Genomic DNA, 22,504 nt, shown 5'->3' with positions numbered 1-22,504 from the left:
TTCTTTATTTAACTAATCCTGGTTTCTGAACATTTTTGGTTTTTCTTGATTTTTCCCTGTTATGCTGTCACTGTTATAAAACAGCCTTATATGCATGTCTGAATATGTGAAATATGTGTTCTGCTTATTATTTCTTTAGGGCATACGTGTGGGTTCTGTGTGACAGCTCTGTCCCGTTGCACAGCTTTAACTATGCATTGCGCACTGTCCCCATCCTGTAATGCACCTGGCAGCTGGCCTCGCAGACAGCAGAGAAGTGACATGAGGCACAGCCTCGGGCAGATGCTGTGTGGAAAAAATTCAGTGAACTGGCCATTTGCAGATTGGTCTTTTTGAATTCAGCCTCCCAGTCTAATATATATTCATATCTGAATTCTTTTACCTTTTTTGGGAGAGGAAGTGTAGAGAAAGAGTGCACCAGACTTCAAGAATAAGTGTTGTGTTAGAACCTGACCTTTGAGAGGTTCACGAATGAGTTACTTGAGGCAGCTGCACGGTGATGTTTACAGAACATCAGAGCCAGACAGAATGGTGTCAGGCTTTGTCCTGCTCTACGCGCGTCGCTGGCAGAGATGATCATTGTTGGTCCTCAGTAGCTTGTAGAAGTGGTCAGTGTCCTTTTCTTACCTGAGAGAAACAAGAAGTCCCATCTTGGAGAAAGGGGAACTGCAACAGTGAGAAGGCTCCATCCCCAAACCACTAAACTAAAGTCCCCTCAGGGTAAGTGAGTTCTTAATGTACGTGGGAGCACCACCCCAGATTCACCTCTGCCTCTGTCCGAGCTGGAGAAGGGCTGACGCGGTCACGGGCCTTGGAGTTCTGTGTATGCCGGCAGCGGGGTGCTGCAGAACCCCAGCCCTGCCGTCACGCCGGGGTTTGTCTCTCCACTCCCTGCTCATGAGGTCCCTGGCTCCCACTGCATCTCCTTCTCCTTGACTTTGGTTCTGGTAACTACTGAGGTTATATGTTTCTATTTGTTTATTCTTTCTTTCTTTCATGGACTCTCCACGTGGTCAGGGATGTGGTTTGGCTTACTCTTGTATCCGAAGTACCTAGGGTAACATCCGGCCCATAATTGGTTCTCATTAATCAGTAATTAGCAAATGAATGAATGAAGTTGTTTAATCTTTTGATGCCTTAGATTCCTCATCCATTAGGCAGAGGTGATGATGTTAGCATCCTTGTCACAGAGCTGTTGTGAAGATTAAATGAAATAGTAAGTGAAAGGAACTCGCACAGTCTGGCACTGAGATTAGGGTTTAATCAAGGGGACCCAGCATTGACATTGTCATGACTACACACTCTGTACAAGGCGGGTATTGGCCACTGCTTTTTTCGTTTTATTTTTTGTGGTTGGAAGCCCTCATTGGCTCTGGGAATTGCTGCGCACCCCCGTGAGTGAGGGGTGTATTTTGGTGATACATTTCACTACTGGAAACTTGAACAGAAGATTTTGAGACACCTTAACATGTGGTGCGAAGCAGTGTGGAATCTGGATTCCTTCTCCTTTCTGTAAATCTTTATCAGAAGAGGGTGTGGTGCCCCGTCATTTATTCACCAGTTCCCTTGCTCAGTACATGTTTGTGGAACTAATGAATGACCAGACCCCAGCCCACTGGTGCTGTCCAAGCGTAGTGCATGCTGCGTTTCACCCTCACCTGCTTGGGAAGTCCCGCAGAGCCCTTCACGCCCAGCTGTTGAGAAAGAGCTTCCATGCGAGAGAAATTGTAAATCTCGTTAGTCTCACTGCTGTCCTGCTTTTGGGGTGGCACCTCCCTGTGTGGGGAGCCTTCCTCTCAGGATCAGGGACATGGGTGGACTCTTGAAATTAAAATGGTGGTTCATTTCTTCTCACCTCTGCTCCAAAGGGACAGTACGATTTGGTCAAGTGCCTGGCTCCCATCCGAGACCCCAAGACGGAGCAGGACGGGCATGATATTGAGAACGAGTGTTTGGGAATGGCCGTCCTGGCTATCTCCCACTACGCCATGATAAAGAAGATGCAGCTGCCCGAGCTTCCCAAGGATATCAGGTAACCTTCCTGCTGGCTCCAGAAGACTGTGGGGATGCTGTTATTTTTGTAGGTTCTCATGTATCTCAGTTTAACCACTGCCAGCTTTTGGCTGACTGCTGCTCTCTGCAGAGCCCAAGTCATTTTTAGAGTATTTATAAAAGGTAGCACAATTATATCTGTGTCCTGATCTTGAATGTTGGCTAACTGATGACCTCTGAGTTTTGCACTAGGGTGAAAATTATGGACTGGCGATGCCAATCAAATTAATGGCCCACGTGCCCTCCTCTTTCCTCTCTGCCCTTGATGAGCGTTGCCATCTGTCACTGCACTTTTTCCTGTTGTGCTGGATCTGCCCTAAAATCTTTCTCGGTATATCTCTCTGGGCAGCTACCTCCAATTGCCAGCTGGAACTAGAGTTCAGTAGAAGGCTGTTAATTCTGATGGGAAGCGCGATCAGTTGTTAACCTTAAGAAAATTGTGTTTACTTAAAAATATCATTTGCAATCAGGTTTTTGTGAAAAAATACTCAGTCTGTGTAACTTCTACCCATCTATGAAATACAGTTGATATACTTAGTGAGCTGTTGTGATTGTCGTAAGTCAAGACATCTTATTTTGAAGAGGGAATTATTTATAGCTGTGTTGTTTGTGACGGGCAGCACGCATCTTCTCTTAAGGTTACTTGTATCTCCTTGTGCGTGGCCGGAGTCTGGCGCAGACCACCAGTTGCTCCCCAGAAATGCAGGGACTGATTAGACGCGTGCTGCACTGCTACGTTCTCCTTTTCTGTGGCTTTTTGCTCTGGGTACCTCTTACTTATTTTTTCATGAGGCTAAAGTGAAAAATGGCAGCTCTTCTCTGATCTTCCTCTCTACTACATAAATCTGAAAACATTATGATATTTATTGGGAATAAATGCCAAACTCCACAGTTTTCCACTGTTGTGTAACCGTCCGTGCAGCAGGGGTTCCTCGGTGCCAGGTGCCTGCTCAGGCCTGGGAGCAACAGGCTGACCGGTCTCCCTACTTGTTTGGCCCCCAGTGGCCTTGTTCTCGTTTTCTTACTCTTCTTAAAGTCCTGTTCATACTCTTCTTCTTTTTTAATCTATCTGTTTATTTTTTATTGAGGTATAGTCAGTTTACAATGTTGTGTCGGCTTCTGGTGTACAGCACAATGCTTCAGCCATACGTGCACACACATATATTCATGTTCGTTCATACTCTTCTTAAAGTTGCCACCTGTCCTAGCAGAGTGTCAGTTTGCTGAGATTCTGTTAGTCATAGATACTCTCTCATTAGCCCCTGGACGGGTAATCTTTCAGTTTACTAGTTGATCCATTTAATAGATCTGGGACATCTTCACATGGCAAGCACTGAGTCTTCTGTATTTAATTAGCTTTTATGTGTTTCTCCCACTTCTTATAAAAAACAACATGTGGTCTTTGTAGAAAAGCTGTAAAACAGACGTCCAAGTGGGATGTACAGAGTGTCTGCAGTCGCTCTCGGCACCTTTCAGACTGCTTTGTAACGGATGCTGAATCTTAGTAACTGTGTTGTGTGAGTGCTGATGTGCACAGGAATCGTGACACCAGCAAACACACACATCAATAAGTCAATTTTGCCTCCTGCCTTTGTGACCCAGAAAATTTGATAATACCTGCAAGAATTGCCATTTCAGTAAGATCTGTGGAACATGTACTTCTCTGTTTTGTTCAGTCCCTATTCACTGCCATCTCCTTAGGATCATCCTTAGTGCTTGACTCCATCTGAGACCTCCTGGGAGCAGAAGCTACTTCCCCATGTGGCAACACATGGGAGAAAGGTTTATAGACTTGGGTTTGTTTCTGAGCTGCTCTCTCCTAACCTATACATGAAAAAGAGATGTATTTTTCTACTTTCTTTTAGCTACAAGCGATATATTCCAGAAACACTGAATAAGTCCATCAGACAGAGGAACCTTCTCACCAGGATGCGGATAAATAACGTTTTCAAGGATTTCCTAAAGGAGTTTAACAACAAGACCATCTGCGACAGCAGCGTGTCCACGCACGACCTGAAGGTGAAGTACCTGGCCACCTTGGAGACTCTGACGAAACATTATGGTGCTGAAATATTTGAGACGTCCATGCTACTGATCTCGTCAGAAAATGAGATGAATCGGTTTCATCCGAATGACAGTGGAAACGTTCTCTACTATGAAGTGATGGTGACTGGAAATCTTGGAATCCAATGGAGGCAGAAACCAAATGTAAGTGGTGATCGGTGGGTGATCAAAACAGAACAGCCTGTGTGACACAGTGTGTTCTGTTTATCCTGTGGGAATTATCTCTCTGCATGTTCATCACCCCTGCCAGCTGAGTTTATTTTAGGGGCTAGAGACCATGTATTATTCATCTTTTATTGCATCTACGTAGCAGTAGATCTAAAAATAAATATTTATGGAGTGCTGTAGGGAAATAGAGGAATATAATAATAACATGTACAGTATATTGTAATAACAGACATTTACTGAGTGCTTACATGTACCAAGTACTTTTCTAAGCATTTTACATGTATTAGCTCATCTATTCCTTAAAACAAACCTTTGAGGGGATACTACCATTTTCCATATTTTATAGAACACAAAGAGGCACAGAGAAGTTAAGAGACTTGTCCAAGGTCATAACTAATAAGCGATTGTGCTAAGAATTGAATTTAGGCCTGTGGCTCCATGAAATAGGGTGATTTTCCCTGCAGTTTGAAGCTTCTTTTTGAAGTCTTTGTTGGATGAGGCAGTTGAACAGAATGGCTTAAAAGCATGGGTTTTAAATCTAAATAGACCTGGTTCAAATCCTAGCTCCACTGCTTACACATGCCTGGCCTTGGGAAGGGTTCCTCCACATAGGTCAGCAGCATACTCTTCACCTACGGAGATGGAGATGCTTAAAGCTGTATCTACCTCAGAGTGCTGTTGAGAGAGCTGCATGTCATTTAGCACAGAGCTTGGCATATAATGAATGTTTAATAAATTGTAGTTGCTGTCATCATCATCATCATTATTGTAAATAATAATATTGAGGTAAAGGTGAGATTCATTTTCTACTCCTGTTTTATTCTTACACTAAAATAACAATGCCAAACACCACGTGCATTCTATTTACTGTGGGAACTGTGTTATTAAGAACTTACCTACTTCTCGAAGAACCTTGTGGAGGTGTAAGAGCTCCATTTTATGGATGGGGAAATGGAGGCTCCAAGAGATGACCTAACTAGTTAAATAAGTGGCAGAGGCAGGAGCTTATCCCAGAGGTCTGGTCTCCAAGACTCATGCTGCACAAAATACGTGAACTTGTGCAGACACGTATGAATGACTCCCTAGGTTATCCAAGCATGGGATTCATATCTTCTGAAAATTCTGACTTGAGTGTTTCTACAAAGTCAAGACCATCAGTGATTGCTTCTAAAAGGAGAAAGCCAATGTTCTGTCCAGAATGTGTTTTCCGCCTGTTGAAACACATGCATCTGTCCGGGAGGGAGGGGACCCGATTGTGGACGCGGTCTGGTGGGCAGTTATTTCCCTTTCTGAGTTTATTCGCGTCTCACGGATTATGTGAAGAGTTTCGTCGGTGTGTCCATTAAGGTCTCTTCTGAGTGAAGTTCTTTGATGGGACCCAAATAATCCCACGGGTGCCGACTCTCTGTTCCTCTGTGACTCCAGGGGCGCTGGCTTTCTCCTCCTCCGCTGCAGGCCCTGCATTGGCTTCCCGGGAGCGTTGACCTTTTACCAACAGAAAGTGAGAAAGCTGACCTAACCTTGTCACTTTTATGCATCTTACCAGGTTGTTCCTGTTGAAAAGGAAAAAAATAAACTGAAGCGGAAAAAACTGGAAAATAAACACAAGAAGGATGAGGAGAAAAACAAAATCCGGGAAGAGTGGAACAGCTTTTCTTACTTCCCCGAGATCACTCACATCGTAATCAAGGAGTCTGTGGTCAGCGTTAATAAGCAGGACAACAAGAAAATGGTAAGTTTACTCCAGAAGCGGCTCTCCTGGGTCTGTGCTGAGAGGCAAACTTTGCTGACGACGGCTAGGCTGCACCTGCTTTTTCAGAGTTCCTGTCCCAGAGAGAAAGTCTCATGATCGTGTTATTTAGGCCAGAAAGTCCCTTTTCAGACACTGAATCAATGTCAGTTTTCAAGTTAATTGGGTACATTCTAGTGTCTTTCTTCGGTCTTCAAAGGTATGTCTGCTTCAGGGTTTGCTGTCTTCCCAAAGATACTTCAGCGTCGATGTTTTGTTCACCAATGTTGGCGGATTTGAAGGGGAAGGATCAGTGAGAGTCAGCATTCCCCGCCGCGGCTCCTGTCTGCTGAGTTGGGTGGATCATCCGGGGTGAGATCGGTGGGAAGCCCCGCTTTGCACTTGAGCTGACTGTCGGGCTGGTGGCTCCGGCCGCAGTGGCCACCCTCGTCGTGGTGTCAGGAACACCCAAGTGACTCTCGGACAGAGGAAGGGGTGTTCATCTCACTTCCTCTTTTTTTTGTATCACTTGAGAACATAATCTAGACAGGCAGGCCAGCGTGGCAGGGGAAGTGGGAGCCCTGCCAAGTAAACATGTTTGTGTCAGGGAAGTAAGTCATGGCCGGCTACGCGGGCAAATACTGTGCTGAAGTCATAACGCTCAGTGCTGGGAGGGAATCTGGTGATACGGTTAGACAGATGGTCATCCTTTTACATCTGGAAAACTTGTCCTTTTGGCATACCTTTTGGGAAAGCAATTTGGTAACGTATCTTAAAAGCCTTGAAAATGTCTGTGTATCACTTCTTTCAGGAAACTGGATCTGTCTTCTAGAAACAGTGAGGGGCCGGCAGTGGTCTATGAATGAGAATGTTCATCCCAACAGCATTTACAGTGTCAAAATACTGAAACTAGCCTACATATATGATCATAGAATGGGAAAATAAAACACAACTCATCTGAGTGGTAGAATATTACATAAACAAGTTGCTGAATTAAAAAAAACAATCTGGAAAAATACTTTATAAATGGGAAAAAGCAGAATATAAAACTATTGTTAGAGTGGAACTAATTTTGTTAAAAGTTTTTATAGAGTATGCATGTACATACCCATGCCCTTAGAAAAATAATCAAATATTAACAGCTGTTTGTTTATGATGGGATTATGAGTAATTTTAACTTTCTTATTCTCCTCATCATCCCCCTTTTTTTAAACAATAAAAATACATTGATTTTTATTAGAAAACTGTAGTAAAAATGTGAAGGGAGAAGTAGAAAAGTCCAGATGGACGTTAGTGGAGAGATGGAAAATGGACAGAGGGAGCAAATAGAAACAAGTGCTGTTTATTCAGCACATTACAGACATTAGGTGGTGGTACACATGTGTCTACATTATCTCATTTAGTCCCTACAGGGACCTTAAGATGTTGGAATTTTGGCTCCGTTTCCATCGGGGAATCTGAGTCTTGCTGTAGCGATGCAGAAACTTGCACAGGGTCACGCAGTGAGAACGTAGCAGCTCCAGCTTGCGCTGCTTTGGTTTCCAAGGTGTTCTCTTCCCCAGGGACTCTAGTGAGGGAAAGGTGGGCACGTCTGTGATCTGACTCTTCAACCAGGCCAGGCCCTGAAGACGCGGGGCAGAGGAGGAGGAAGAATGGCTGCCAGCTGTTACCTGTTTTGTGGGCCTGCCCCCTTCTGTCCCAGCTGAGTCAAGAGCAGCACCCAGATGATGCACCTGTCATCTAAGTTAGAGGGCACTCTGTGCCAAGCTGCGTTACTTTGTAGGGAGGGGAGGCAGGTAGGAAGAAGGAGATATTCATCTCCTCATTACTCTGTTTTCCTTTACAAACACCAGCACTCATTGTGTGCCACTGAGGGCTTTACAAATAATGACTCTTTTCATTTTCACATAGAGAATGAGGTGGGTATGTTATTATCCCCATTTTACAGAGGAGGAAACTGAAGCACAGAGAAGTTAAGTAACTTGTCCAAGGTCACACAGCTTTGAGGTTAAACCATTTGAAATTGCTGATATTTGACAATTTTTGACTTATAAAAATGATGATTACATATGCTTAAATGTAATAGCAAGTGGAGATACTGAAATTTGAACCCAGACTAGCTGGCTCCAGAACCTGTGGGATATTTAACACTATGTGATGCTTTTTCTTCTTTATCTCACTCCTGTCTCTTCCCAACCATGGGAGTTCCAAGCCCTTTGATGGGGCAGTACTTTGGTCGCTGGTCTTTCAGGAGAGCATACTACCATGTCATCAGATCATTATCTTGATTTATCTCCTCTCTCTCATCTTCTTGACATCTCCCATTTCTGTTCAGACTTCTGCTTTCAGAGAACTTAAGTGCTCATGTGGTCTTGCTTATATGTGACCGGGTACAGGGCTGCCCAAGCCAGACCATCTTGAAATTGCTCTTCAGAGCACTGCAGGTACATGCCAGGTGACACCTGCAAGGGAGCACACTTAGCACAGAGTCCCCTTCCTGAATTGCCATCACCATGGTGGCCCTGCCCTCTCTTGGCCTCCTTGGCTCACAGTCCCAAAGCTCCCTTCCTTTGGCATCATAGCTGACTGTCACTAAGCCCCCCTTGCCTCCATTCTGTCTGGTTGCTTGTATCTCCCCCTTCACTGGTCTTCTCGTCTCTGTCTGCTTTTCTCTGCCACCAGCCTCCTCTTTCTCCAGTGTTATGGAAAGAGCCTTATGTTCAAATGTCATTTTGCCCTTCTCTGAAGGCTCAGGTGCTTGTCAACATTTTTGTAAGCCAAAGCTCTAAATCATGCCTTTATATACCTTCCTTCATCAGATGTTCCTGGTTGATCCCACAGTTCCTCTCAAATGGGGTGGTATCTGCTCAGGGGTGTAAGATCAAGGCAAAAACGCCACCTGTCTTCACCTCCAGGCATTTTTCTGAAAACCTTGCTTCTGTGGAAATTCCCTCCCTCCTCGTCTTCTCTTGCCTTCGCCTCTCCCACCTCCAGTGAGACTGTCTGCCTCCTCCAGAGCTTCAGAGGCCCCTGGATTTAATGTAGCAACCTCATCGCTGTGTCTGGTACCATTCTGGACTAAAATCCAGGAGTTTCACCTTTGAGACCAACTCCATATGGGATGAAGCACCTGTGTCTCTGTTTCCTTCTCTATGAAACAGGAATAATGCTTAGTGCCAAGACCAGGGGACCCCCTGCTCCCTGCACCTCCATGTTGAGTCCTCTGCTACCTTGGTTCAGGCCTCCTCCTCCATCAGGACCCAGGTGGCTGCTTCTCCACAGTCTCCTGCTGCCACGGCTGCCCGCCCGGCTTCCGCCTTCCCTGCACACAGATACACTGTTGCTCATGTGATAAAGTTCAGTAGATGAATGTGGTGAACAGTCAGTGTATATAAATGCAAGGGGTACAGTTACTGTCAACAAAAGAGTTTCCCTTTGGGGTCATTTATGCATTCTCCATGTGTTAAGTATCTTCTCTCTGCGTTCCTCCCCACAGAGTCAGCTGCTTCAGGTGGCTGGCATGGGACATAACCACGGGCATTTCTTCTCTCTCCCCAGGAACTGAAGCTCTCGTCCCACGAGGAGGCCTTGTCTTTTGTGTCCCTGGTGGACGGCTACTTCCGGCTCACGGCAGATGCCCACCATTACCTCTGCACCGACGTGGCTCCCCCGCTCATTGTCCACAACATACAGAATGGCTGTCATGGGCCAATCTGGTTGGTTCTGGAACCCGCTCAGTTGCCTTTGGTGTGAAAAGAACCCATGTGTTTAGGGATGGGACGTGCGGCCTCCGCAGGCACAGGCGCGGTCAGTCAGGTGCTCAGGCCGGCCCAGCTGAGCGTGTTGCTCGGCGCTTACTTAGGCCCTCTTCCGTCCCTGCTGTCCTGTTGGGGCTCCCTGTCATCCCGTACCTTGGTTCTCGCAGCAGGCCCCCACCTCTGCTCCCTGACTTGGGTGCCCTCACAGCACCCCCCCACAGCTGACCAGAAGTGCCGCGCTTCCTAATCACTGGCTGTGCCAGACACGCTGGGTGATTCCAGATCGGACCCAGGTCTCGACAGCAGACGGTGTAGTAACAGAATCCTGAGTCGGCTGGTCCTCCAGTGCCAGGTGACCCGCCAGGGTGACCAAGCCTCAGAGGTGGAAGGGGCGTTGCCGGGTGTCTCGTCCCACCTGCACCTCAGCGCTGGGAGCCTGTGCTCGGAACCCCTCCGGTGATGTGCTTAGGACCTCAGGAGGGGGCCGCGCAAGCCCTTCTGATGGGGAGTTGAAGTCTGCCTCCCCGTGACTTCTGCCTGCTCATCTGAGTTCTGCCGTTTGAAGCAACAGGGACTCATTTTAGTTCCTCTTGTGCATGATCAGCCATCAGGCAAAGGAAAACAGCTGCTGTGTTTTTTTTTTTTTTCTGAGTCTCTCTTCCCAGACCAAAATACATCTGCGGAAGCATCTCTTCAGCTGCCTTTCACATGCGCTGGCTCCCATTTCTTCCCGGTTACCTTGTGGACATGCAGTTTGTTAGTGGTGTGGTCCCTGGCCTGGAGAGGCAGACAGACTCACAGAATTGCAGAGCAGGGGTTGAGCTGCATAATAAAGCATGTGCCTCAATATCCCAGCTCTAGTCCTGGCCCTTGCTTTTCCCCTTGGCCTGGAAAGCCCTCCCTCCAGAATCTGTGTGGTCATCACTTCCTTGAGGTGTCACACAAATACCACCTTATTGGTGAAATCCTCCCCCACCACCTTATATAAAGTAACACCTGTTCCCCCTCTGTACCCCACACTCCCTGGCTCCTTCACGCTGCTTTATTTTCCTTCAGGGGCATTTGTTGCCTCCTGACATAGAAGTTTATGTTCACTTGTTTCTTGTCTGTCTGCCCTCACCGCCCATTGAACATGGAGCTGTTGGTCTCTGCCTTTCCAACCCGTGTTGACATGCAGCCCTCCTCCAACACTTAGCAGAACTCACTGTGTGTAGTAACCTCCTATGTGGGTTTATTTAGCAACTCTTTGTTCACTGCCTTTGTGCAGGCCTAGGGACACATAATCCTCATTGACTTCTTTATTCGGTGTTCATTACTCAGTTATTCACTTATTTATTGAGAGCTACCATGAGCCAGGCATGCTGTGACTTGGGGGGACACGGCTGTGAACAGAACAACCTCAAGTTCATGCCATCCTGAGGCTCATGTTCTCGCTGTGCTGCCTGGGCTGGTGGGGAGGGACCCTACCGCTGCATCATGGGCTCCACACCCCCAGCCCCGGGGGAGCTCTCTGGCTGGAGTGGGGTCGGCGTGTATGGGGAAGTCAGGGGCAAGTGGGCTCAGTGCCTTGGGCAGCAGGCTGAGCCCTCTACACACTGGAGACTTGACCTGTTTTGAGACTTCTCAGCATCTCAGCTTGCCTGATGTCTCACTGGAGAGGACTTTAGGACCCTTTAGGTAATGCAATGGACCGTCAGACTTGAGGCAGCTCAGGGAGGTGGACATCCCATGGGTTTAGGGCGCCTCCCTTTGGTGTGAGCTTTCTCTTTGCCTCTCTCTCCCTCTAGCACAGAATATGCCATCAACAAATTGCGGCAAGAAGGAAGCGAGGAGGGGATGTACGTGCTGCGGTGGAGCTGCACCGACTTCGACAACATCCTCATGACCGTTACCTGCTTCGAAAAGTCTGAGGTCAGTTGGGACACTGGCTGAGGCCAAGCTGTGTGGCCACAGGGTGTCCAGTGCAGCCTGGTCCAGGCGCTGCCGCAGAAAGGACCACCCTTGGGGGAGGGGGTAGAGAAGCCTGGGGCTTTGAGAAAAATCCCTGGCAGTTTTGACAGGAGAGACCTGCTCTTCAAATGGAGCCCACTCCCCGGCAGCCAGACCCCATGGCCTCTCCTCCTCATGGCCCTTTTCTCCTTCAGGGGACCCATGGCAGGGTCCCCTGTGCTCTGGAAGGTGGAACACTACCAGAAAACAAGCTCACATGAAACACTAAGTGGTTTACCTTACACTTGGTGCCAAGATCATCACAGACGCAGAGCTATGTCTGTTGGCAGCATATTCACTGGTACAAACCACTGCCAAGAGGGCCTGTCGGCAACCTGGCCTAACACAGTCTTCCCCAGATGGTAGCTGCAGACATTTTAACAGGCAAATGGCTGTCCTGTGTTTTGACAAGTGGAGCTGTCTCTTAGTGGAAGCCAGGAATGATGTGAATCCTGGAGGCTAAGGTCGAAGCTACAATTGCCGACTACTTCACTAGACCTCAGTGCTTTGTTGGTTATGTAATTTTTTTAAATACAAGAAATGGACTCTTTTAAAAGACAGAGTCTTATAGAATTAGTCCAGATAAATACGCTAGTGTCGGTAGGGTTCACCATGAAACTGGGGCGGGGAGGGGCCTGCAAGGTGGAAGCCAGCACATCAGCATGTTATAGACCTCAGGCACCAGAAGGAAAAGTGCTAGAGAGTCCCTGGAGGCTGGACTCAGTCGAGAGTGGACGAGGAGTGGCAGGAAGAACCCATGCTGCCAGTGTCCTGGGTGGAGTCTTGAGGGGCCACTGCCCGCCTGGGGTGTTCCCGTACGGCGAGGCCTCGTGGCCCAGCACTTGGCAGGCCTGCTGCCTTGGCAGGATCCCTTTCTTCTGTATTCATCAGTCTTTGGAGGAAGCTGAATGTTTTTATCACGGATGGGGCCGTGAGACAGCCCAACTACGTGTTGAGGTGGATTCGACCTGTGCTGTGCCCAGAATGTCAGTGATTCAGTACGGGCTACCTGGGTGTCAGGTCACCCGGGGAGGACAGGAGTCGTAGACACGATTACTCCTGCTGTTTCTTACAGCTCACCAGACGCTGTGCCAAGCGCTTTACCTGCCTATTCTTGTTTAAGCCCTACACTAGCCCTCGGAGGTGGTGAGATGTCCCCAGTGAACAGATGAAGACAGGAATCAAGATTTTAAATATCTTGTCCTAGTTTACACCATAAGTACACCTTTCTCACCCTCACTCTTAACCACTAAAATAAGCTTCCTTTGTACAGAAGTGCTCATGAAGGAAAACTTCTGCTCCTGCTCCCCCTCTGGGGCACCATACAACCCCAAAACCAGATCAGACAGCTGTCTGCCACCTCCCCGGCGGTTCTTGGAAGAGCTCAGTTTGAGGGAGTTCCTGCATAAGTTTTGTTCTAGTGCTTATTATTTCACGCATGATGATAGCTGCTAACCTTCTAAAGTGCTTCCTAACTCTTCTACCTGCACCGTGTCATATAATCATAGCAACAATCCTGTGAGGTGGGTGTTTCCACAAAGTTCATCCTAAGGGCCAAAATGAAGTGATACTCTTGCAGAAATCACTGCTCTGTTATGCTGTCTGCCTGGTGTTAACTCCCTTTTATCAGTGCCTTCTCCTGTCTCCTTTTATTAGTTAGTTATTGTTTCACTGACTCATTTATAATAAGCTTTTTATTTCTGAATAATTTTAGACTTACAGAAATGTTACAGAGACAGTACAGAGTTCCTGTATGCCCCCCACCCAGCTTCCCCTGTTGTTAACATCACGCATACCCATGAGAGACTTGCCTAACCCCTTTTAAAACAAATCCTTTCTGATCATTTTCTGAATGGCAGGTGCTGGGTGGCCAGAAACAGTTCAAGAACTTTCAGATCGAGGTGCAGAAGGGCCGCTACAGCCTGCACGGCTCAGACCGCGGCTTCCCCAGCCTCGGGGACCTCATGAGCCACCTGAAGAAGCAGATCCTGCGCACAGACAACATCAGCTTCGTGCTGAAGCGCTGCTGCCAGCCCAAGCCCCGAGGTCAGTCTCCCCGCACCAGAGCCGGGCCGCGGCCCTCATGACGCTGCCAGACCCAGGTCAACCGAAAGATGCTGGCTGCTTTGAAGACAGTAGTGCCTCCCCAACAGCTTCTAGGTGTTTTTCACTGAGTTTTGTTACAAGTCTGTTCCTGACTCAAGTCCCATTCCTCAGGCGTCAGCATTTTCTGTAGAAAAGATGTTCTGGTCTTCTCAGCATCTCAGGCCACAGAAAGAGGCGTGTACAGGATTAGTAAGCAGAATTTTACTTCTTTCTTCTTTTACATAAAATGTCTTGAGTTCCCCTGTCAGTGGTTTATCTGTTTGAGAAATGATCCTGACACATCTTCTGTGGGCCAAGAACTATGTTAGATGCAGAGTCAGAAATGCATGAGACTCAGTGCCCCAGGGTTCTCCAGCCTGATGCAGAATATGTTGCTGGTAAATGAGGCCACTGGTGTGTGTAAGGGATGTTTCCATCTGTCTGTCCGTCCGTCCATCCATCCATCCCCGGGGTTGCAGAGGAGTAGATGGTCAAGATCCCCGAATCACATGGAAGGCTACACGGAAGAAGTGGATCTTGAACCAAGTGTTGGAAAATGAGCGGGAGGCACCAGTTAGATAAGGGCATTCCCAGCAGGCCTGTGCAGGACAGAGTGGTGGGCAGACGCAGTGGCTGCAGAAAGGTTTTGGAGGGCTAACGTGTTTAGTGAAGTTAGAGAGAAGGGGGAGGGGAGACTGGGAGGGCAGAGATTTGGGATCTTGGGAGGCCTTGGACGCCATGCCAAGGAGCAGGGCGACTTTATCTTGCAGGCAGTGGTTAGGAAAGGTGAGGAAGTCAGCTGCTCTTCTGTGAGCCCTGTGAGCAGTGTTACTGATGTCCTGCAGGTGCATTCATCATCACCTCTCAGAGTGTGAGAATGGAAGGACACTTAGGGGTCACCTGAGCAAGTGTCCCATCTTATACATGAGAAAACTGAGGCCTGGAGAAGTGAAGTGGGTCTTATTAAGGATCATAGTCAAGAGTTTGAGTGCCAGGTCTACCCCCAGTGCTAGATGCCATGAGTATTGGTCTTTGCTGTTTCTCTACCATAAGGTAGTGCCCTGCATGTGGCAGGGACTTCCCTTAGGAGGCAGGCCTCAGGAAAGGGCAGCACAGTGTCCCTGAGACCCTAGTGAGTGTGGTCAAGGATACCCCGAGGGGTCTCTTTGTCTTTTAATGGGGTGTGTCCATGAGTCTGTAGGGGTGAGCAGAGGAAGCAGCACCAGAGCAGAGAGGGTCCTGGGCTCTTGGTGTTTGAATCGCCTTCTGGTCTCCCGGCAAGGCACTGTCACTGAACTCGGTGAAAGGGGAAGGACTTGGGCTCTTGTTGATCAGATGGCCTTTCCTGCCAGCCTTGGGGAGTAACTGCAGCCTTCGTTTCTGTGCTTGAAGATGTTCTGCAAAAGTAAAGATGTATCTGCCGCTTGGCTGTGAGACCTGGGAGTGAGTTAGAACCTTAGCGCCCGACAGCCCTGTTCACTCACACAGTCTCTCCTTCCAGATGTCAGCAGTGGTTTTTGTTTTCCTGGGAATGGGTGGGCTCTGGGTGAGCCTGAGGAGATGGAGAACAGCAGCCACGGGAAGTGAGTCAGTGGCGGCAGGTTGGAGACTGGGACGTGATTTCTTTGCTGGCATTAGTTGCAGAGGTCTCTGGTGTAGACGCTGCCCCAACTGGCCCAGACCTGGGAGCCAGCGACTGGTGGGAGAAGCACAGGCATGGAATTGAAGGCCTTTCTCACTGCTCTGTTGAGGCTCTTGGAACTTGGCGCTGAGTGTGTTCAATGTCTGTCTCTCCACTTGGTTATAAACTCTTAAGGCAGGACCTGGTCTCCCCACCCTGACTCGTGGGCAGCACACACTGCACAGCACAGGATCAGCGCGCTCACTGATGTCTGTCAAGGGAATAACGACAGCAGGAGCGCCCGTCTTGGTGGGTACCTACCAGTGCCAAGCAGTGTATGTGCGTATTTGCATCTTTTAAATCTACACAATAGCTTTTTGTAGCTATTAAAAAGATGAGGAAGTTGAAGATCAGAGATGTTCACCGGCTTGCTCAAGGCCACACAGGCAGTAGCAGCATGAGCAGCAGGTACAATAAGGTGGTAAACAATACCGATGACGATGATGGCTGCTGTCGTGTGAGTCAGTCTTGAGTTTGGCAGGCGCTGTTTGAGGGGCTTTCGTGTTTTAAGTTACTGAGTCCTCAGAACAACGCAGAGTATTACACTTACCAAGATCACTTAGAGGAGCTAGAGGAGTGGGGATTTGAACTTAGGTTTTCTGACTCCTACTCCAGTGATCTTTCCCCTATGTCACAGTCTTTGCAAAGGTGCAGGTGCTGGCGCCAGCCCCAGACTCCAGGGTAAAGGCCAGTTCTCCTGACCCTGGGGGTGGGGGTGCTCTGAAGGAGGGAGTGAGACCAGGCCGTGTCTGAGGCTGTTTGACGTGGGCCATCCCATGGAAGCCCCCCGTTCTCTCTCTGCCACCTGCAGTGTAGAGACGTGGTGAAGCTGTGAAAATTAGAGAGAATGTCGTCTTGGATTCCTCAGAGCCGCAGCCCTTCTGAGCACAGGGTTCTGATGGCCAGACCCTAGTCTGGGTTTCACACTTGAAAATATAACCAAGAAATTCCTCATGAAATAACTAAAAAGCAGGTGGCCACTCAGAGTGGGTGTGACAGCCAAGCCGGCCCACATCTCTTGTGCGTTGTCCAGCACCGCTGCCCCTCTCCACACCTGAGGGGGACCTTGTTAAGGCGACCGGGCCCCTCAGGACCCACTGGCCCAGTCACCACTGAGCCTGCTCACGTCCTCGTACGTGGAGCCAAGCTTGGAGCTTGATGTCTGCGCCATTCAGCTCTGACACTGAGGACGTCTGCAGATTGTTGCCAGGGCTCCAGGAACAGCTGGTACAACCAGGGCGATGGCACTGAGGATGGAGTTCTGGTCCTAATCACAGCAGCTGCCGTCTTGGAGCCCTCACTACACACCAGGCACTTGATCTGGTTTATCCCTCACAGCAGCCCGGTGAGGGGCACGCCTGAGTCGCCCGTTTTTCTAGTGAGAAAACAGGTTCATGGAGGTTTCACAGATTTCCCCACTCACATGGTTGACCCTAGTGCCGTATTCCCTGAAGCAGCTGTGGGGATAACTGGCTCATAAATGGCCCTGTTCCATCCTCCTCTCTGATTTCCTGGACGGCTCTATTGCTCAGACCCTTTCCTGGGGGCACCATTCAGGTGCCCCTTTCTTGATGTCCTTTCTCCATCAGCGCAGTCCTGAGTTGCCTGTTTGAATCTGATTTTACCCAGGTAACACGGTGGACTCAGCGTAACAGGAGGGAGGAGAGGAGACTCTGGGAAAGGGAGTTCCCAGGCTGTGGTAACAAGGGGAACCTGTATCTGAACCCAGGTTTTGACTCCCAGATTTGTACCCCCCTCTAGGGCCAGGAGTGCTCCAGGGGATAGGAGACTGGAGTCAGCCCTGACTTCAGTGTGAATCCTGAGTCTGGGGCTCACTAGCTGCCTGACCTTGGGCAAATGGTTTAATGACACTGAATCTGTTTTCCGATCTACAAAAGGGGATAAGAATACTGCATACCTCATAGGATTATCATGAGGAGAAAGGAACTGCTGTGTATAGAGCTCTTCAGGACAGTGGCTGGCACAGAGAAAGCAGCCAAAATGTGAGCTGAAAAAAACAAAGACGCAACAAACCCCACCCTGCAGGGCAATGAGGATTCGAGGGACCATGTTCGAGTCACTTGGCCCACTCTAGGGACCTGGTACTTAGCAGCTAGTGGCTGAATACTTAAAAATCTTCAGGGGTTCCTAGAATACTCTGACTACTAGTCCGAATCTGGAAGGTGCTTTCCTCTGCACAGTATCTTTGTAGCTCGTAGTGGCCGTGTGTGGGGAAGGCAACTTCTGTGGATTATAAATTCCCAGTTAGCCACCTGTGCTGACCCTGGCCTGGCAGATTGTGTAAAGGGTTCGGTTTGCTGTTTGAATCAGTAGAATCTGGGAGATGGCCTGCTCGTAGTCTGTACCTTCAGCCAGCATTTAGTCAGTGCCGGGTGAAAGGTGCTGCTGGGAGCCCGGAGAGGCTCAGGCACCACCTTTTGGCATCACCTGCTGTTCTTTTGCACAAAACCTGTCTTTTCCAGCCTCCTGCCTTAGTTCTTGTCACTCCCAGCATGCTGCCTCCATCCTCAGCTCTCCTCCAGCCCACACCCTGATTATTTTTGTTCACACATTTAATAGATATTTACTGAGTGTCTACTGTGTACCAGGCTGCAGAGGTAGAGCAGGAAATAAGATAGACACCGGCCCTACCTTCTTGCAGTTTCTGTTCTCAACTTCTAACACTTCGTTTCCTCCCCTCACCTCTGACCAGGACAGATCCTGCTGGGTCAGCCCCGGAACGCCTGCACCTGCCCTTTAGAGGAGCTGCGCAGATTGCAGCTTTTCCTTTGATTGGTTGATTATTTGATTCATTTTGGCTGTTACTAGCCCGTGAGCTCCTGGATGGGAGGAATCAAGTCCTTAGTAAATATTTGTTGAACGGTTGAACCAACAAATGTGCAAGTATGTACTGAGCAAGCCCCGTGGCTCAGCATATGTTGGATGACTGGGAACTCAGACCTTGGCTGCTCTGCTCAGACTGCTCCTCTCTCTTCCACAGAAATCTCCAACCTGCTGGTGGCCACTAAGAAAGCCCAAGAGTGGCAGCCCGTCTACCCCATGAGCCAGCTGAGTTTTGATCGGATCCTCAAGAAAGATATTATGCAAGTGAGTCACTGCTGCAGTTCTGGGTCCAGCCCTGGTCCTGCCTCCCCACGGCAGAGCAGCCTGGGGAGTGGGCGGCCAGGGTGGTGGGAGAAGAACAAGGAAACCTCCCTGTTGTAGGTAAAGCTGGTCAGCCAGGGCCCTGCTGTCCTGCCCAGGTGCACGCCAGAGACTTTCTCCCTGAAGGAAGTGATTAGTCAAATTTTGTGGGGTTACCTGGGGTTACAGGAACCATCCATTGTGGGTCTTCTGCAGAGAGGAGTTGGAGAACTCGGAATGCTGACAGGCAGCAAGAATCTGGCCCCCCGTGGGCAAGTGTGACCCTCATTGTCCCAAAACATGCTGTGTGAAAAAGCACCTCTGAATTTCAGTTCTGGGCTTTCTGATGACGTTTCCAGAAGGATCAAAGCTAGGGGCGCACAGAGCACAGAGGGAGCAGGAGACGCACAGTTCAGACCTGAAGGAGAAATAGATCCCTCAGACCAGTGTCCCAGCCCTGGGGGCCTTTTGCCCAGAGTCTGCAGCCTTAGGTGGGCCCACTTTCCCTCGTAGCTGCCTTTGGGCTTTGGCTGGGGTGTGAGGCCCAGGGAACCCCCACTTTCCGTTCTGCACTCCCTCCCCAGCCCCCCTACACACTGCACGCCAGGAGGAGGCTGAGGAGACAGGGTGTCAGCAGACTGGGAGGGACGGAGTCAGCGCAGGCCGCTTCCTGCCTTGGAGGTGTTACAGGGTGAACCGTGGGCTCGCTGTCACCGAGGAGCCTGGTGGAGGCGGGCAGGCATGGGGCTGGTTGTCACTTACTTTTTGAAGTTGGTACTTGAAATCGTTGGGGAGGTTTTGAGGGAGTGGAAGTCCACGGCCACAAGCGCCTCGCTTCCCTCATGTAAATGCTTCACTCAGGGCCGGTCTTACTGCTCTGTCCCTGGGGTGGGGGTGGTGCCAGAGCTGTGTCCAGAGACTCAGGTCCCCAGGTCTGCAGCGCCCCAGCCCCTTTCTGCCTGCAGCTTGGCATGTACTTGGGGTCTTTGTCTTTCCTTCCCCTTGAGCCTCTGGGCACATCATCATCCTCCACGCCACCAGCTGTCTTTTAGGCAACAGTGATTGAGCATTTCCCCGTGTCAGGCACGACTGTCACCCTCAGCAGGCTCACAGCCCAGGAAGGGGGGCAGACGCTCGTCTTTCTTACACAGATCGTTCCATAAGCAGGAGACAAGTCCAAAGTAGGGAAGCATGGCAGGATGTCAGAGAGGGCTGTCAGAGACGATCATCCTCCCTGGCCTTGGGAGGACAGAGATGACTTCCTGGGGGAAATGGCCTCAGAGCAGAGCCTCAGAGGATGCACACACGCTAGGCCAAGGCAGAGGGAGCAGCGGGTGGGGAGGCTGAAGTGGGACATGCAGGAGCCTCTGGGTCACTGTAGAGTCCTGACAGCATGGTGTCTGACTCAGCCACTGGAATAAGCAACCCTTCTAGGGAAGAGTAATTATTCTGAAAGCATATGGCTTTTACGGGATGTTCTGGGAACACAACTTCCCATAACCTTGATGAATTGCTTCATGACAGATGTAGCTGTAATGAATAGCCATGAGGATACAGTAGACGGGACGGATGTATCACTATTCTGCTATGACAGATGACAAATGGTGGCATTTGAGCAAATTAATATACCCGATTAACGATTGTGTATGTTCCTGGGGGGTCAGGAATTGGCTTAGGGGGTCAGCACGACGCATCTTCTGCACTTACAGGGGATCCTAGGATAAGAGAATAATAGGACTCTGATTTGCAAGTTTCGTGGGGTTAAATGTCAATAGCTTGACAGTGCCTAAGTTTCATGAATCACATTTTGATTTTCAAATATTATGAGTATTTAAATGGAATTATTAAAGCATAAACTGGAAAGGTCCTTAGCGACAGATCATTATGTGCTCAGGGCCTTGAGCAGACAATCTCATGTGTCTACTCATTTGGTCTTATTAGCCCTTTTCATATGTGGGGAAACTGAGGCCTGTCCCCCAGTCTCTGCCTGTCTTCACATCACCTTCCTCTGTGGCATTGCTGGAGCAAATGCGTGTGTAAATTGTATCGCTAATCTTAATGCATGTACATGTGCACCCCCATACCCCAGACGGATGGAAAATGAATAGTGTGGGTGTGAGGGGACAATCAGACAAAACACACTGGCCCAACAGACTGGCTGTTACCTACTCTGTGCCCAGGTTTGTACCAGTTCTTCACTTCATTCTGACAACAGCCCTACGAGGCAGGTACACTGTTACCCATTCACAGAAAGTGGGTGGAGACTGAGCAGGGTGAAGGAAGGCTTCTCAGTTAACAGGCCAGCAAGCAGTAGGGCCAGGACCAGCAAGCCCGTCTGCTTTGTGCCCCAGCCCGTGAGGGAGGCGGCCCCTGCGGGATCCGCTCTGAGTCTGCTCTGGAGGCCTCGGGTGGGGCTGATGTCGCTGCCTATCAATCGCACCGCGCAGTTGGAGGTTTTGTGAAAGTCAGGGCTATGTTTTGGCCCCAGGCTGTTCCTGGAGGTAGAGAGCAAGTTGCTGTTGAGAGAATATGGGGACTGTCTGCTGGGGTCCAGGAAGTGCCACATCTGTGTGTGGCCAAGTAGCTTTTTGTTTTCTCCGGGGTCCTGACGGGACCGGGCACCGGAGAGGCGAGAGCTGTTAGGGCTCTTTTGCCCTTGCCCCGCCCCTGCCGGCATTGTGTGTTCCCATTAAGGACTCAGTCCCGGCTCTGGCACCTCGGGCAAGGGCAAGGTCCCACTAACCTCCTGCTGCTTCCTTCAGGGCGAGCACCTTGGGAGAGGCACACGGACACACATCTACTCTGGGACCCTCATGGATTACAAGGATGACGAAGGAACTGCCGAAGAGAAGAGAATAAAAGTGATCCTCAAAGTGTTAGACCCCAGCCACAGGGACATTTCCCTGGCAAGTGTCTTCCTCACGACCACCCTGCCCTCCCCATTTCTGGAGCTGGTAGAGCACAGTGGGCCGAGAAGAGCCTGGGCCCTGATTGTGGCCATATCTGTTGCTGTGAAGCAAACTTGCTTTCCACACAGGATTCCTTTCGCAAATACAGTCTTAGATAAACCTGGTGTGTAAAATGAGTAAGAGTGGTTAGAAGACGAGGTGGGTTGAGCAGCAGCCGCCAGCTCGGCCTGTTTCTCCCTATCCCTTCCGCCCTCCTCCCATTTCCTTCCTAGAGGTCCACGCGGTCCTAGAGGTTGGTGCAGTCCAGGGTTGTCACTTCAGAATCTGGAAAACTATAGCCCAGAGGAGTAAAATGATTTATCCAGGATCCCACGGACTGTGAGAGTGATAAAGCGAAGTCTTGAGAGATATCTGCTGCATCGTTTTCCCTTTTACTTTAACAGTGTAGAACAGAGTTTGAAGAGGAAGTGGTGGACATGAGTATCCCGTGGGGAGGTGGTCAGCCAACCTGTCCCACCAGCCCAGCTCTGTATTAAGTTTTTTAAATAAGTCCCACATCCCAGCCAGATGGCCCTCTTGGTAAAGGCTTGGCAGGGCTCCTGGGCAGTTGAGGCCAGGGGAGTACTCTCAGGGTGTCAGATGAGGACGGGGTGAGCTTTCCTGGGATCTACCAACTTTCCTCAGCAGAGCCCCTTTGCGATCAGACCAGTGGAGGCCGACCCTTGACCTTTCTTTGTCCTGTTCTCACACAGGCCTTCTTTGAGGCAGCCAGCATGATGAGACAGGTCTCCCATAAACACATCGTGTACCTCTATGGCGTCTGTGTCCGAGACGTGGAGAGTAAGTGTGTTCTCTCTGGATGGGGAGGTTGGCCCTGGCCGGGGAGCAGGGCTGCTGTGAAGGTGTTTGGCGCTGATACCCCCTT

General features: G+C 49.5%; 1 protein-coding gene and 1 long non-coding RNA gene across 3 annotated transcripts in view; one reads left to right on the top strand and one right to left on the bottom strand.

Annotated features, from left to right (window-relative positions):
- The window catches only part of JAK1 (Janus kinase 1), a 211,019-nt gene that overhangs the window by 176,670 nt on the left and 11,845 nt on the right, over positions 1-22,504 (top strand). For both annotated transcript variants that reach the window (XM_032494480.1, XM_032494479.1), the window contains 9 exons: positions 1,869-2,032; positions 3,918-4,260; positions 5,831-6,016; positions 9,572-9,729; positions 11,559-11,682; positions 13,620-13,806; positions 18,528-18,634; positions 21,433-21,576; positions 22,332-22,419. In XM_032494480.1, coding sequence (XP_032350371.1) covers positions 1,869-2,032; positions 3,918-4,260; positions 5,831-6,016; positions 9,572-9,729; positions 11,559-11,682; positions 13,620-13,806; positions 18,528-18,634; positions 21,433-21,576; positions 22,332-22,419 — 1,501 coding nt within the window. The remainder of the gene's footprint in view (positions 1-1,868; positions 2,033-3,917; positions 4,261-5,830; positions 6,017-9,571; positions 9,730-11,558; positions 11,683-13,619; positions 13,807-18,527; positions 18,635-21,432; positions 21,577-22,331; positions 22,420-22,504) is intronic.
- LOC116668056 lies at positions 13,437-18,532 on the bottom strand. The gene is made up of 2 exons (XR_004325124.1): positions 17,445-18,532; positions 13,437-16,901 (listed from the first exon to the last, which is right to left on the bottom strand). It is a non-coding gene; the product is annotated as an uncharacterized LOC116668056 (long non-coding RNA).

Source organism: Camelus ferus, chromosome 13, assembly GCF_009834535.1.
Source record: "Camelus ferus isolate YT-003-E chromosome 13, BCGSAC_Cfer_1.0, whole genome shotgun sequence".
NCBI lineage: Eukaryota > Metazoa > Chordata > Mammalia > Artiodactyla > Camelidae > Camelus > Camelus ferus.
The sequence above is the reverse complement of the archived record's forward strand: the minus strand, read 5'-3'. Positions and strand labels throughout refer to the sequence as shown.